General features: G+C 38.0%; 1 protein-coding gene across 4 annotated transcripts in view; it reads right to left on the bottom strand.

Moving 5' to 3' along the window:
- Nucleotides 1–15,469, bottom strand: part of PHF11 (PHD finger protein 11) — a 49,242-nt gene that overhangs the window by 21,838 nt on the left and 11,935 nt on the right. For 3 of the 4 annotated variants that reach the window (XM_058184459.1, XM_058184450.1, XM_058184440.1), the window contains exons 2-6: nt 12,435–12,554; nt 8,713–8,820; nt 7,508–7,641; nt 4,904–4,950; nt 3,876–3,940 (exon numbers count right to left, since the gene is read on the bottom strand). In XM_058184459.1, coding sequence (XP_058040442.1) covers nt 3,876–3,940; nt 4,904–4,950; nt 7,508–7,641; nt 8,713–8,820; nt 12,435–12,542 — 462 coding nt within the window. In that variant the 5' untranslated portion in view covers nt 12,543–12,554. The remainder of the gene's footprint in view (nt 1–3,875; nt 3,941–4,903; nt 4,951–7,507; nt 7,642–8,712; nt 8,821–12,434; nt 12,555–15,469) is intronic. The other variant, XM_058184467.1, reaches the window with a different exon arrangement.

Here is a 15,469-nt window from a genome sequence, read left to right as displayed (position 1 = left end):
TGTATGTCTTGATTTTAATTGTAGGTAAGGCCACCAATCTATATTTATTCCGTTCTTCCAATTCTTGCCTATTTTTTAGATTCCCCTGATTATCTAGAATTTTGCTATATTTTGCCATTTTACTTAGGTTTAGAATGTTAGGATGGATCATTGCTTCTATCATTGAGACCCAATTAGGGATTTTCATGTAATGTTTTTTCTTAATTTCTTGCCATGTTTGCATTAGAGCTTCTTGTATTTTATGTTGAAAAAAATATGAATGAGATTTGTGCTCTCTTTCCCATAGGAAGGGATGCCATCCTTTTTTAAAATCATGTTCTTCCAATGTAAGTAATCTTTTATTTCTCAAATTGATCCATTCTTTAATCCAAACTAAAGTTGCTACCTGATAATAAAGTTGCCAATCTGGGAGCCCTAAGCCACCTCTGCTTCTACTGTCTTGAAGGTTTGATAATTTTATTCTTGCTTTTTTCTTTTCCCATATAAATTTTGTTGTAATTTGATTCAGTTCTGTGAAAAAAATTTTATCTAATTTTACGGGAATGGTTTGGAAAAAATATAGCAATTTTGGAAGAATATTCATTTTAATCGTTGCAATCCGACCCAGTATCATTAAGTGTTGTATCTTAGAATTCTTGATGAACGTATCTTTTATTTTATTTTATGTACACTGAGAGCATATGCACCAAGACAAATTCCTTGTGTGTCCAATCACACTTGGCCAATAAAAAGTTCTATTCTATTCTATTGTCTCTTTCTTTCTCTCCCCCCTCTTTCTCTCTCTCTCTCTCTCGCTCTCTCTTTCTCCTGCAATTTCCAAAAGAATAAAGCATGGATAAATTTAATGCTCCCCATCTTCCAACACCGACCACAGCGTGTGCAGTTAAGAGCGTGCATCTTCCCCCTCCCCTTCAAATGACCAATCAACCTGCCGCCCCCATTCCCTGCTATGCTATGCAAAGCACTTTCCTCCCTGAATCCAAAAGCACCCCGTGTGGCTGGTGCTGCCACCTGAAAATGCTTTCCTCCCTGGTTCCCCAAAGCACATTGGAGGGGAACCAGCCACCTGAAATGCGGCTCTGTGAATTGCATTGGGCCAACGGATGGCAGTGCTGGAAAGGAGGGACATTTTGCTTTAGGGGCTCCCAGGTACGGAGAGGGCTTAGGCGGTGGCGGTGGCTCCTCACATTGCTGGGGAGTGAAGTCATTGTGGCCATTGTCTGCCCTGAGCTGCCTGCTGAGCGGCCAGAGGGAGAACCAGCTGCAAAGCGTGGGGCCCACCTTGTTCGCCGAAGCCGCCGGGCAGATTCCCCCAACCCCAGACCATCCCAAAGAGGCTCATTTCTCAGGCTGCGCCCCGACTCTCTCCACACAGCATGCGAGGGGTCTCTTCGGGGAAAGCAAGTAGTCCCTGCGGATCACAGAGCACCCTGATAAGTTTTCTGGAAAAGAACTTCTCAGTAATCGACACCCTCTTTCTCAGCCGAGTCTCTGAGGTACCTCTTGCTTGCAGCAGGAGGAGGGCAGTGTAAAGCAGTGCCACCTTAAATGCTGGTAGGCAGAGGTAGAATTCTTTTTTTTCTTGTTTTCCTCTCCCAAAATTAAGGTGCGTCTTATACTCCGAAAAATATGGTATATCTGGATTTCTCAGTTTTTACAGTTTTTTTTCCTTTCTTCTCCTTGCCTCCTTCTCACTGTCTTCGCACTGTCTCTTTCGAACGTCTTTAACTTTGTATCAGCTACTTTCTTTTCTTTTCTGCTTTTCTTTTTTCTTTCTTTTCTTTTCGTTTCTGCTGCTCCACTTTCACTTTTTTGTTATATATCCCCTTTTTCCTCCACCAAACACTGTTCTCAGTTTGTTTATTCACAACTCCATCTAATCTTCTACTCCTCTCCAGACTTCTTTCCTTGTCTCTCATACTTTCCCTAGTTGCACGATCTCTTTCCACCTTTGATCGTCTTTCACCAAACTCCCATTTTTCTTATCAATTTTCGAAGTATGGGGTCTTCTTTCTTTTCTCTTTCTCTTCCTCCATTATCTTACATTCGCTCGTTCTCACTCTTCCCTTTACAGTCAGCTTTTGGTCTTTCTTTCTATTTCTCCCGATTCCTCTCTCAGCAGTTACTTTCACTTAATCACAGCTTGTCTGTCTCTTTAAATCGTTGCTAATTTCCTGTTGGAGCTCTATTGTATTTTGCCAAATATTTTGTTTTTACTCACTTTGACAGTTCCAACTGCTACGCATATGGGAGTCTCTCACCAGTAAAAATGGTCCCAGCCTGCTAATTAAGTTTCTTCTTCCAATTCTATTGTGCGTTGTCACGGCCTCCGATCCGCCATGTCAAAATGAGATGACAGGACACATTCGCGCCGGGTTAAAGAGGATTTCCCTTGTTCCAGCGGGCGGTTGCACACCACCTCACTGACTCCTGGGCTTCCCCTCTGCTTCTTGTAGTTCTCCAAGCCTTCAACACGCCTTCAAAGGGTCCTCAAGCACGAAATAAACAGAGTCAAAGAACGGAGCTTATTCATTTCCCTCTGTGCTGCCCTGACAGCATCACCAGAAGTCCAATAAATGCACTTTTATGCCCCTTCATTTTTTTCTTCTTTTGAAATATTATGTTTAGCAACAATAAAAAAGAAAAACTTTGGTAATATCATTTCTCTTTCCCTCCCTCTCTCTTTCTCTTCCCCTTCTCTTTCCCTCCCTCCCTCTCTGTCTCTCTTTCCCCCTCTTTCCCACCCTCTCTCTTTCCTGCCCGCCATCCATCTGTCTCTTTTCCCCCTCTCTTTCTCTCTCTTTCCCTCCCTCTCTGCCTATTTCTTTCCCTCACTCTTTCTCTCTCTTTTCCACTCTTTTTCTTTCCCTTCCTCTGTCTTTCTCTCCCTCCCTCTCTCTTTCCCTCTCTCTCTCTGCCTCTCTATTTCTCTTTCCCTCTCTCTCTTCCCCCCTCTCTTCCTCTCTCATTCTTTCCTCTCTCTCTCTCCCACCCCCCCGGGGGGGGTAAGGTACCCCTGAACTGGTGATGGGTGATGGGAATCTGACATCTGTAGGCCAATAAGCCCGGGTGCAGCGCACTGAAGTTCAGTTAGCCAGCGGGAGGGAGGGCATCCCGACACAGGCAGCTCTGCAGGAAAAGCAACTGACATCCAGGAAGCCAGAACGAGCCGAGATGATGCAGGGTTGCATTACAGCTCCATGTTGTAATGAGCTTCAGGAGGAAAGGACCCCATCTCCCCTATTGTGAAGCACATGAGTGAAAAAGTTCACTCAGTCAATTCCAACTGCGTGAGATCTTTTTCTTTTGTGAAAAGTTGGAATTGATGGAGTGAAATTTTTTTTAGTCCCATAAACTTTTGTTTCCCTGCAAACAATGGCAAGAAACACGATGGAGAAATGCAATGCAGCTGGGCTGGGGTGACGGCACACGTGCCCACAGAGGGGGCTCTGCGTGGCACCACTGGCACACGTGCCATAGGTTCACCACCACGGGAATAGGGGCTGAAATGCGTCATTCACTTGTTTCTCAGATTAATTGGAAAAGATATTCCTCTCTCAAAAATTCAGAAACAAAAAAGACATCATCAAACAGCATTTAATGGGGGGAGGTGTCTAGTAATATGCTTAACAGCTCTATGTTCAACAAGGATATCAGTCTCTAGCAATGTAGCAGCAGTGGCAATTATTAGTCAGAAAATGACCCAGGTCAAAATAAAAACAAAATGTATTTGAGATGCTCTGAGAATCTGAAATTCTGCCTCTACCAGGTGAGGCCAGGTGTGCCTGAGTCACAACGGGAGGTGGGGAAAAAATGTGGTCTCCTAAAAGTTTTAGAAATGTCTCACTGAGACACTGAAAAGGCAACTTAATTACCATTTTGGTAGTAGTGGAAGAAGATTCTGTTAGGACCAGGGGCATTGACTTCTCACTATTTTCATCTAGAAAATAAAGTAACGAGATATTTGATCACACAATTTCTTATAATACTTCAAGACAAAAAACAGAAAGAAATCATAGCAGATTCATGAGATCTCAGGAATTTAACTCTTAAATTAAGTTGTAACTGATGTAAGCACATTGGAATTATGTTTGTTAAGGTTGTCATCCTATGGCTCCCTTGACAAACATTTTCCCAAAAATGACTCCTTGAGGCATGGAAAAAGAGACTGAATCAAGAAGCAAGGAGAGTACCTGCAACCTGTAATATCTAAGAAATCAGGCAAAAGGTAGTTTTCCATGTGTGTAAACAGAATCAAAATCTAAAATATTGAGATAAAAATGTAAACAGGCATGGTTGATATTACTGAAAGTCACAAGCAGCAACTGCTGTCAATAATGGTTTCAGTCAGGACTTAGTAAGATGTCCAGGCCCAGCTCTATAGAATTAGGAGGATAATCTCCAAAGCTTCCTACAGTATATATGAACAATAATATAAGGAGTCATTTAAAACAGATTGGGGAATAATGTATTATTATTATTATTATTATTATTATTATTATTATTATTATTATTATTATTATTATTATTATTATTATTATTATTATTATTATTATTATTATTATTATTACCAGACTGTTAGATGGTTATATGAGAATAATACTCTCCATATATTTTCCTGCCATTTTATTTTTGGTTTTATCTTAATTCAACTTCATTGTTTTAATGGTTTTAGATACTTGATTGTAACAATGTACATTGCCCAGACTGGCAGTTGTACAAATGTGATTGAACAAATAAAGAAATTAAGCTCATATTCAAACCACCACCACCTAAGTGCCCTGGTCATTTTGTTGGAAGAGTGGCAAGGAGTGTTGCAACAGTGGCTATTATTTTTCTAAAATGTACTTCAGAACCCTTGCTGAGGAAGAAGCAGATCTGAACAAATTCCCTAAGTACATACCATAAAAACTGGATATCTTGACTTGAATGTGGTCTGGGCAGAACAGGCTAATAGAGGAACAGAAAAAAAAACTTATAGAAGCAAATATTTTCATTTTTATAAAGATTTAGCAAAGACAAATGAGTAATCAGCATTTTTTGTAAATAAATAAATGAATGAATAAGCAGATGACAATCAGTGTTCACACCAGAAGAATAACACATTCCTATCCTGTTAGTTGAGGATGTATACAGTATATCCTTTTCACAATTCTACTAGGCTCCAGGAGGAACTTTCAAGACCTTGTTCTCGTTGCAGAGAAGAAAAACTGATTGTCAGTTATGCCAAAACAAAAGCAGTGGCTTTTTTGTATTGTAATTACTGCTGGAAGATAAACGGTAAAGTATAAAGAACAAGTTAAGCCCTTTAAAAACTTGCAATCGTACCTCCATCATTTTTAAAAACTTGGAATTGGGTGTTGGTCATTACCTAATACACCCTTTCTCAGCTTAGAAGAAACAGCAGTCAGGAATGGGTTAACTCCGTCTGTTAACTGCTTGGACAAAGACCTACCCTTCCAAATCCGAGGGCCTGACGAATAACCCAAATAACCCAGGTAGGGCTGACTGCTGTTTCTTCTAAGCTGAGAAAGGGCGTATCAGGTAATAACCAGCCCCCATTCTCCGTCCAGAAAGAAACAGCAGTCAGGAATGGGACATACCAAAGCCTTTCCTATTGGGAGGGAGAAGTCCAGGCCTGTGGTCCCTGATCGGAATGGACCCTCTGTAGAACCCATTTGCCAAAGGCAGCCTCAGCCGAGGCGTAAGAATCAATTTTGTAGTGACGTACAAAGGGAGAAGAAGACCAAGTAGCCACCCTGCAGACCTCTTCCAGAGAGGCCTGCGTACCCCAAGCTGCTGAAGTAGCAGCACTATGGGTCGAATGAACAGTAATATTCCTGGGCACAGGTAAGGATTGGGTCTCATAGGATATAGAGATACAAGCCCTGATCCAATGTGTTGTGACTCGTCCTCCCTCCTCTCCTCAGCTGGGCCCCTCCCGTCTCCAACTGGGCCTTTTATCAGACTCCGAGTCTGATAATGAAGATGAACGGCCTGCATTGTCTCCAGCCCCCGGCCCTGGCCCCATGCCCGGACAGGATTCAAGGAGTGAAAGGAGAAACCTCACTCATACAGCGTGTGTTCCTGTATGAACAGAGCAGGAAGCCAGCCAGGTGCTGGAATTACTCGGCCCTACTCCCTCTGACCCCTCCCTTTCCCATTAAATCAATGTATTTTTAATGCTCATCTCCATTCCCCACTGTTATAATTAAGGTCTGACCAGAATACTTTTTATCCTAGCTTTATTATTATATGTGTGTCATGCCAGGAAACCTCTCTTTAGCCACAGTTGATGACTTCCCACCAATGCTTATCGAGGCAAGATATAATAAATCTCCACTTCAAAAGAATCTGAGCCATGTGCATTTCACAGTACTCCCCATTTCACTGGGCTGATTTAATAATGCTTTTGAGATCTAACCATCCTTGTAGGTGAGATGAGGAGAATATACCTTTCTACCAGCTGATTTATTCCCTGGAAATCTGCAGATGGATGCTTAAATTCTGTTCTACTGATATTGCTGAATGTGCTGCTTTGGAAATAGCCACACATTGCTGATTTACAGACTGGATCATTTAATGTAGTACATTGTTTGAGCAGTTTTGTATTTCTTTATCTTTCACCACTCTTATCTGTTCATTACGTTTTCATAATAGTCTGTTCAATCTTTTGAATTGGTCTTTGAGTAGAAATAAAATTTAGTTACTTCTCAATTATTTCCATTAGATAAATGCAATTCTACTTATCAAGTATTTCCTTTTTTCTATGAGTCACTATGGGCCCTCCTCAAGTCTTTGAACATGACATGACAAGAACATGACATCTGTTGTGGAAGCCCACCTGCTTTAACTGTACAGGGATTTAATAACCAATCCCAGCTTCTCATACCGGGCTAGCTTAGAGGTTCTCACACTCTGAATTCATGCTCACTTTGGCAGTTACAAAAAGTCAGCTTCATCCCAGCCTAAAGAATATATATTCAGAACTAACATAGATTTCAAAATATTTCAGAAGGCATCTTGATAATGCAGTAGTATCTACCTTTTCCTGCCAAAATCCTAGCAATCCCAAACTTAAGGGAAAAAATGAATGATATAGCAATATTCCCCCCTCAACTCTGATTATTGAGTACTTATAAGAATAAGTACTATAGCATACAGACCGATAGTCCTCCTTGTATTTCTAAGCATTCTAGATAATAAAAGGTCTTGATTTTGCCATCTTGTTGCTGAATTCAATAGCTGGAACAAATAGCTTTTTTAAAAATAAAAGATATAGTGGGTCGGCTTCTGATTTTACAGAGAACTATTTTTTTTACTGGTTTTCAAGGCTAAGATATTCTGAGATATTTGGGTGCATGGTAATATACACCTGTTAGATAAAGCCCTTTTTGCTTTCTTTTTTTGCCATTCAGATAATTTCAAAATATAAATAAGTTATTTAGTTATTTATACTCTTGAAAAGTATCTTAAAATAGGTTTTAGAAAACATCTGATTATATACCGGTAGAGGCCTTGATCTTCATCTGTTTCTATTGAAGCTTCATTTCTCAAGGCACAAAAATAATGGTAACTTTTGCGGCAGCTTTTGACCTCGCATCCAATGGTTGCCCCCCTCTTGCGACAGACATTGCACAGCTGTATGGAAACAAATTGAAACCACTTTTTAAACTGCAGTTTATAAAATTAGGAAGTGTTATTAGACCCATTTATTTCTCCATCACCCATCACATGCTGGCTTCTATGCTGTGATCCTGTTTAAACTAAACCATTTAGAGTGAAATATAATCTCTGCTTTGTAGGAAGAATATGAAACCACATGGGAATTGTATTTACTAATATGCTGACCTGAAATGAATTAAATAAGAAAAAGTATTTCCCTTACCGCTTTCAGACAGCAAATAGTTGTTACAGGAAAGGGGCTGTTAAACTTACTGTATTTTTCAGAGTATAAGACGCATCAAAGTATAAGACGTAGCTTAGATTTTGGGAGGGAAATAGGAAAAAAAATCTGTCTAGCAGGTTTTCATCTGGCTAGCATCCTTAGTCTGGTCAGCTTCAGCACATTAGTTTGCTAGTTTTGAGCACTTTTTATCCCCTGCTTGGAGATTAAAAAAAAACAGCTTCTAAAGCACAACTGATCTTTGGAGAGAGAAGCAATGAGAAAAGCAGGCAAAGCATGGAGATCGCTTCACTAGGGCTGAAAAAAAGCTTCTAAAGCACAGCTGAGTAGGAGGGAGCAGGCAAAGCAAGGAGATCGCTTCAAAAAACACCCAAATTTTCAGCCTCTTTTAAGGGGAGAAAATTGCATCTTATACTCCGAAAAATATGGTATTTTGTTTCATTGCTACTCATGATGACAGCCTATGTAACTGGGGCTCCCTAAAGATTTGTGTTTTCTAGTTCAGTTAAATAACACTGCTCCTCTGCAGAGAGGTGTTAACTGATGAAATCGTATTATTTTTATTCATTTTTCTCTTGTCAGTTCCCCTCCCACAGAAACCTTTTTATTCTCCCAGTGTAAAATGGGTAGGATCAAAAGCAGTAGGATCAAAAGTCTTTCTATCAATGAGATGGGGGGACTACTAGATTATTGGTTCATATTATAATCTTTAGGCCTTCAAAGTGGACATTCCAAATGCTTAATGTGAAAATAAATTATTTTAAGTAATTCTGATATAGAATTTTAAAACATGAAAAATGTCTTACCAGCCTCTTTCCTCTCTTTATTTCACTCACTACTGAAGCCACGACAAACCTTTTATCAATATCCTCAGGATTCTCTTCTTCCAATTCCACAAATCCTGAAGAAAATAACTAGAAATGAAATAAAAAAGTAAGATTTAAAACAAGATGACATGATGAAATAAAATATTAAAAATAGCAGCTAGAATTGGCTGGGGATCAGTGCTACCTCATAAATTTACAAAGCCATTGCTGAGAACTAGAGATATTAGTACTGTGCAGCTTCACCTCTGACATAATGAAGTTATAAGTTTGCAGATAAAATAATATGGCCAGATTATGAAGAATAGCAGGTAACAACCTTCATGTCCTCAAATGGGAATTCAAGAACACTGAGAATACAGTCTGCAGGTAGTATGAAATATTAATGAAAATCTTCTGGCTGGCAGAAGCAGCTTTTGTACAGTGTACAGTGCTGTCCCTCTGTCTCCTACTCATGTGCGGATAGAACTTCCACTCATTCCTACTGATGACTCCAGAGAAGAATATGTTCAGCTATGATCATCTGAGCAATACCTTGCTGAGGAGATGGAAAGCAGGATCTGTGACTGTAGAGAACTTACTCAAAAGAACAATACTGATTAAGCAACTCTCTGTTTTGAATTTTGAAAACATATTTTGGGTGTTCTCATAAACAGTTGCTGGGGGAACGGCATGCCCAATCACAGAACGGCTATTCTTCTATCCACCCTTCCATAGAATGCCATTATTCTTCCTTTCCTTTCACCTTTTTCCAGGCAAGGAGGCACATTTCAGAGCAAAAGGTTGCATCTATTCATGTTATCTATTTTCCAAGAAAGCCTATGGTCCATTTTAATTTGTTTCCAATGTGAAAAGACAGAGGGAGAAAGGAATTTGGTGAGAAGCAAGGAAGGAACCCCACAGAATGAGTCAGGGGGGTTAGAGAAAAGGGGTATTGGAGAAGAGGCGATCTAAGGAGGAGGATTCCCAAGAAAAACTTTTCAAACTCCTAAATTTTGATACCTACTTATAATAAGTTTACCACTTTGCTTGTAAATTATTTGGAGGAGGTTTTGTGAAAATACCCTCTCCAAATTCCCCATCTCTAAATTCAACTGCAGTACAGATTGAATATAATTTTTCTTTTCTGGTTCTATTCTCTGACTTCTACTTCTGCCAATTTGAGGACTGCGATTCCAGTTCTCCGGTCCTTCCATAGGAAGCTGACCACCTTTTTGAATTAAAAAAAGCAGAATATAAAATTTAAACATTATCCAAACTTAGGATAAATACACAGTATTATAAAGCCTAACTTGTATTTCAATGTTTTATCTCTTGTGGCCTGAAGTATTTGCGCTTTAATCAATTTTTTAGTAAATCTTACGTGGACTTCTCTTGGTAGTTCCTACAAGATTCCTCATAGTGTATCTTGTGTATACTCGAAATATCTCGTCCATGCCATCCATCATCTATTCTTTACTAACTTCTAAAGCTTCTGCTAGTATATCTGCCATTATTTCTGCCAGGTTTTCTCCCTTCTCTTCTTCTATATTTTGAAATCTAAGATAAAATTCTGATCTATGCATCTCCCATCCCAGTTTTCCACTCTTGTCTCGTTCAACCTCATACAGTCTACTGTCAATATCTCTGATTTTTTTGTCTCTTTGTTCTTCCTTTTCCTCAATTTTTTGAAGTCTTCCCTCATATTTTTTCATCATTTCTTGTAGATTCTCATCTGTTTTTTTTCTGTTCTTTGCTCAATTTTCTCTGTTCTCTGTTCAATATTCTCCACTTCTGTTTGTAATTTTCGAATTCCTTGCCAGATCATTTGAAGTGTCACCTCCTTGTCCTTCTCTCTCTCTTTTTCTTTCTCCTGTTGCAACATCGTCTGTATTGATCCTTTCCCCCCAGATAGTGATGAAGCTGGAGTTGTTGAAGCAGACCCAAATGTTGTTGCCGTTCTACTCATTTCAACGTATCCTTCAAGTTCTTCTACACCTTAATCCAAATTATATGTAGGGCAAAAATTCTCCCAAGTGGCAGTGAAAAAGAAAAAAAGGGGAAGATCAAAAAGCCAGAAAAATGTAAGGGAAAAAAGGAAGAGAAAAAAGATATACCCATGAGGGGGAAAAAAAGGAAAAAGAAAAAAAGACTCTTCAGACTCTTGTATGTCTTAATCCAATTAATCCAATTGGTCAAAGGCTTAATAAATGCGTTCACAAGCTTCAGTCAGAGAGAAAAAAGGGGAAAGAAAGAAAGAAAGAAAGAAAGAAAGAAAGAAAGAAAGAAAGAAAGAAAGAAAGAAAGAAAGAAGCTGAGGAGGGAAAGGAGAATGTTTCTTTTATGAGTTCTCAGATGTTATTTGCAGCTCTCTTTCCAGAGTCACTGCAATCTTCTCCTTTTCAGTTCCAATTAAAGACTCCTACTATTGATAGGTCCCAGAAGAGCACCTGAGTAAATAATCTTGCATGATGTCTTTGATGCTCTTCCGACTATCTTATCTAGAATGAGCTCAGAGTCTTTGAAACAGAACAGCTGCTACTGAGAAAAAGAAACAAAATTTCCAATCCAGTAGGTGGCAGTGTTGCATTATTTTCCCTCTACTTTCCCTCCTGAAGTCCAATACACAATACACGAAAAATAAAGATTTAAAAAGCAAAACTAAAAAGGAAATATTTTATAAAGTCGCAGAGGATTTTAAAAAAATAAAAGATGTTTTTTAGATAAAAATTGTCAATCCAGTCCAGTTCCAGTTCGCAAATGAAATATTCCATATGCATCCACATATTAAAATAAAACAAAGTAAAAGATCGGAAATAGAAAAACCCTTAGACTCAGGCTTAATTCCGCTGCTTAACTTCTTCTGTCAACAATTTTAACTATACTTGTTCCCTTCCTGTACCTGGGACTCTAGTCACGGTTCACCTTTTTCATCAGGGAAAGAGCAAAATCAGCTTCTCAGGGAGCCACCACTTTTCCCAATGGAAAAGGAAAAAGAGAAACAAAACTAGCACACGAGAAGCTATAGATTCAAGGTAAGCAAGATGCCTTGAAAATCCTGCTCTCTGGGCCTTGATCCTCAAGGAGAAAAATGAGGGAAAAACGCTCTCTTCCTCTCATTGTCTATAAATAAAAGGATGCATATGCACAAGGCACCGGGCTAGAAACTGGGAGATCGTGAGTTCTTAGTCCTATCTTGGCCATGAAAGCCAGCTGGGTGACTTTGAGCCTGTAACTCTTTCTCAGCTCAACACACCTAACAAGGTTGTTGTGGTGGGGACAATAGGAGAAATATTAGATATGTTAGACACCTTAAGTTTTTACAGAAATAATGAAGGCAGGATATTAATTACTTATAGGGCTATCAAAGTCTGCAAAATGCGGATTACATGAACATAAAGAAAGGAATAAGGAGAGAGACAGAGAAATAGAGGAATGGATTTATTATAGCAATTGCCTGGAATGGTCATTTATAGAATTATCAGCATTATAGTACTTCTGACCTTCCAATAATTAGTCCTCTTGTACTCCAGTCTACTTTAAGCCAGGAAAGTATTTTAAATTTTAAGTTTTGAAACTGTAGTGCATATCTATAAAAGTATAGTACATATGGCATAAAAGAAATAGGTGTATCAATTATGAATTGTCTCACAAAAGTACTTCAGATCTTTTTTCATTTTCCAATCAGTTATGGAGACAGTTTGAATGTCGCTAGCAAACCTCACCAAACAGTTCTGATGAGCTGCAAGATTCCGTTCTTCAGCAATGTACATAATCGCACACGGTTCATCATCTGGACAAAATGCACACTTTCTTCTTGTCATCTCTGCCATTACTGAAGTCACCTTAGGAAAATATTTTAGAGATTAAAACACTATTAACCCATTACCTCATGGCTCTAAACAATACATTTTTAAAAATGCACTACTACATTTAACAAGCTAGTATCCTTTAACACTACTGATATTTTGCTTTGAATGCCTTGACATGGGGCTCAAAAATATTTAATTAGAAAAATGTTTAAATCTGTCTGTGAACTCCAACCGGGCGCTCAAAAAAAGTTTTAAGAAGATATTCTTTAAGAAGAGCAAAGAATCTTTATCTGCAGTTTCATAAGATGAGAGACCATTATTTGATTATAGAAAAAAAAAATTCCTTGCACATTCTAGATGCGCTTCCTAGCATCTTCAGTTATAAAATACTAGATAGTACTTTTAGTCTAATACTTCAGAAGGTTGCTCTCATTTTTGTTTGTGAAACGGATATTGAACACGAGTTAAAACACAAAAATAAAGACGAGAACAAAGCTAGAAATTAAAATGAGTAATCTGCTACACAGGATGAATTCAAATTTGACTGACACACACAATTTCATAATGGTAATGATAACTGCAATGTAGTTTTCATTCTGTATAGTTCTACTTTATACTCCTAAATGCAGTTTTTGCAATAATCAGTCAGCTAGCTTGAGATCCTTCCAAATGGACATGTAGGTATTGGAAAATCTATCGAGTTGGTGGGAGCTATGAAAAAATGTAAATACATAAATATATACGATGTATTTATCCTTTGTTGGTCTTTACACATTGCTTGGGACATTTCTTAAAGCCAAGCTATTGATTTCTTTTAATTATTCATTTCTGATTCCCCCAAGCCTACTAATCTTTGATACACTTCTTTTTTAAATTTAGAAAGTGTCCTTGAGTGTTATAAGTGTCCTCATAAACATCTGGTGGCTATATATATATAGGACTATAGATGTACTCCCTATATAAAGAATGTTTCAAAAACATGTAGGTGCAAATTCAAGATACACTGATATTCAAAGACATCATCTAATGTCTTAGAATTAATGCCCTTGGAAAAATATGGAATCCATTCATTTATACCCCACCTTTTATCTGTTTCATGTGTGTGTGTGTGTGTGTGTGTGTGTGTGTGTGTGTGTGTGTGTGTAAATCTTTAATGTGGTTTATGGAATAAATATGGAATCCATTCATTTATACCCCACCTTTTACCTGTTTCGTGTGTGTGTGTGTGTGTGTGTGTGTGTGTGTGTGTGTGTGTGTGTAAATCTTTAATGTGGTTTACTCATGAAATGATGAAAGCTCAGCAGTATTGTTGTAGTCAAATCTGTAGTCTGAAGTGTAGTTTGGAACAATAGACATTGTGTTTTGTTATCTCTATTGAGCAAATCCATAATTTGGTTTAAGGCCATTGTTGATTGGTTTAAGTCAATTATTTCTGTTTTATTATGTAAACATTTATATTTGCTTTTTTTAAAAGAAAGCAGCCCTTTGTATTACATAATTCTCTCAAATAAAACAAATATATTAAACTTAACATGCCATGGTTTTCATGCAGAGTATTTCATAATTGCTTGTTATGTCAATTAAAAAACTTAAGGAAAATTGAAAAATATTCCTATACACATGCTTGTATTGCTCCAGTGATGATCTTCCTTCACTATTTATCAGGGTGGATAAAAATCAATGATTTTTTTTAAAAAAATCAATTTTAAATTTAAATTGGATTTTTAAAATTTTTTATCAAATGTATTTTTAAAAAATGTTTTTGGAGTAAAAAGTCTATCTAACGATAGTTTTCTATTTAAGATACATTAATAATTTAGTTTATTCAACATGAAATGGTACTTACCCATATCGGACTATAAGATGCAATGGAGTATAAGAAGCAGATTTTCACCCTCTTATTGGAAGTAAAAAGGTGCGTCTTATACTCCAAAAAATACGGTATTTATGTAGCATGAGGATGTATATTCTGCAATATTTACATTTTTGGTAAACTCATTCAATGAATCCAAGCTCTACAAGCTGAGATAACATGCACTGCATTGATGTATTCACACAATTTCAAAAGTCCTTCGGGAGAAGGGCGGTATAAAAATCTAATAATAAATAAATAAAAATAAATAAAAATAACCATGAGATAAATCATAACACAAAGTTCAGGAATATTCCTTTAACCTATTGTTTTGCAAATCTATGTAAACTACAAACTGTATGATTGTTTGAAGAGAAATGCATCTGTACCACCAGGTTCTAAGTGTGAGGAGGAAGGGCAAGCAGTAAAAATGAAAGTGAAACCTTCTAAGCAGCTTATAAATATAATATTATAGAGCACCTGTCATTTCAGATCCATCGTAACGGTGCCTGTTAGCAGGCATCCACTCAACTGCCGCTTGCCACATCCCTCACCTGGTTGTGTCACTGCCACATCACCAGGTATCCCATTCAAGTGAATGGGACGGTCAGTGTGTCAACAGTGGGTCAGAGGAGTAGCCGCTGCGGGACAGAGAGGACAGTTGCTCTTTAAAAATTATGATCTAAATCCAATTAATTTAAATCAAGCCTTTTTACTAGTGATTTAAATTGTGATTTTAATTGTGATTTAAATCGACTTGATTTAAATCAAATCCACGCTGCTATTTATTTATGAGAGTTCTGGGCCACCAATTCATCTTAGATTCTAGACAATTTATAGCCAATGGCACAAAAAAGCACAATTAAAACTTCTTTACAAGCATTAAAAATTATCTTCTCCCAACCACTTGTTCAATGAATATTGGAAGTTGTGATGGCACTGAAACAAGTGAGATGTCAGCGTTCTAGAAAACCCCTCCTGCAGTAAAGACTCCGAAGCAAACAACTTTCAAAGTTCTTTCACTAGCATAGGTAAACTGGCACAGTTGGATGAAATCCAAATCTGGGGATCCGGGTTCCTCCCTCAGTAATACACA

This window comes from Ahaetulla prasina, chromosome 1, assembly GCF_028640845.1.
Source record: "Ahaetulla prasina isolate Xishuangbanna chromosome 1, ASM2864084v1, whole genome shotgun sequence".
Taxonomy (NCBI): domain Eukaryota; kingdom Metazoa; phylum Chordata; class Lepidosauria; order Squamata; family Colubridae; genus Ahaetulla; species Ahaetulla prasina.
This window is presented reverse-complemented; position numbering and strand designations above follow the sequence as displayed.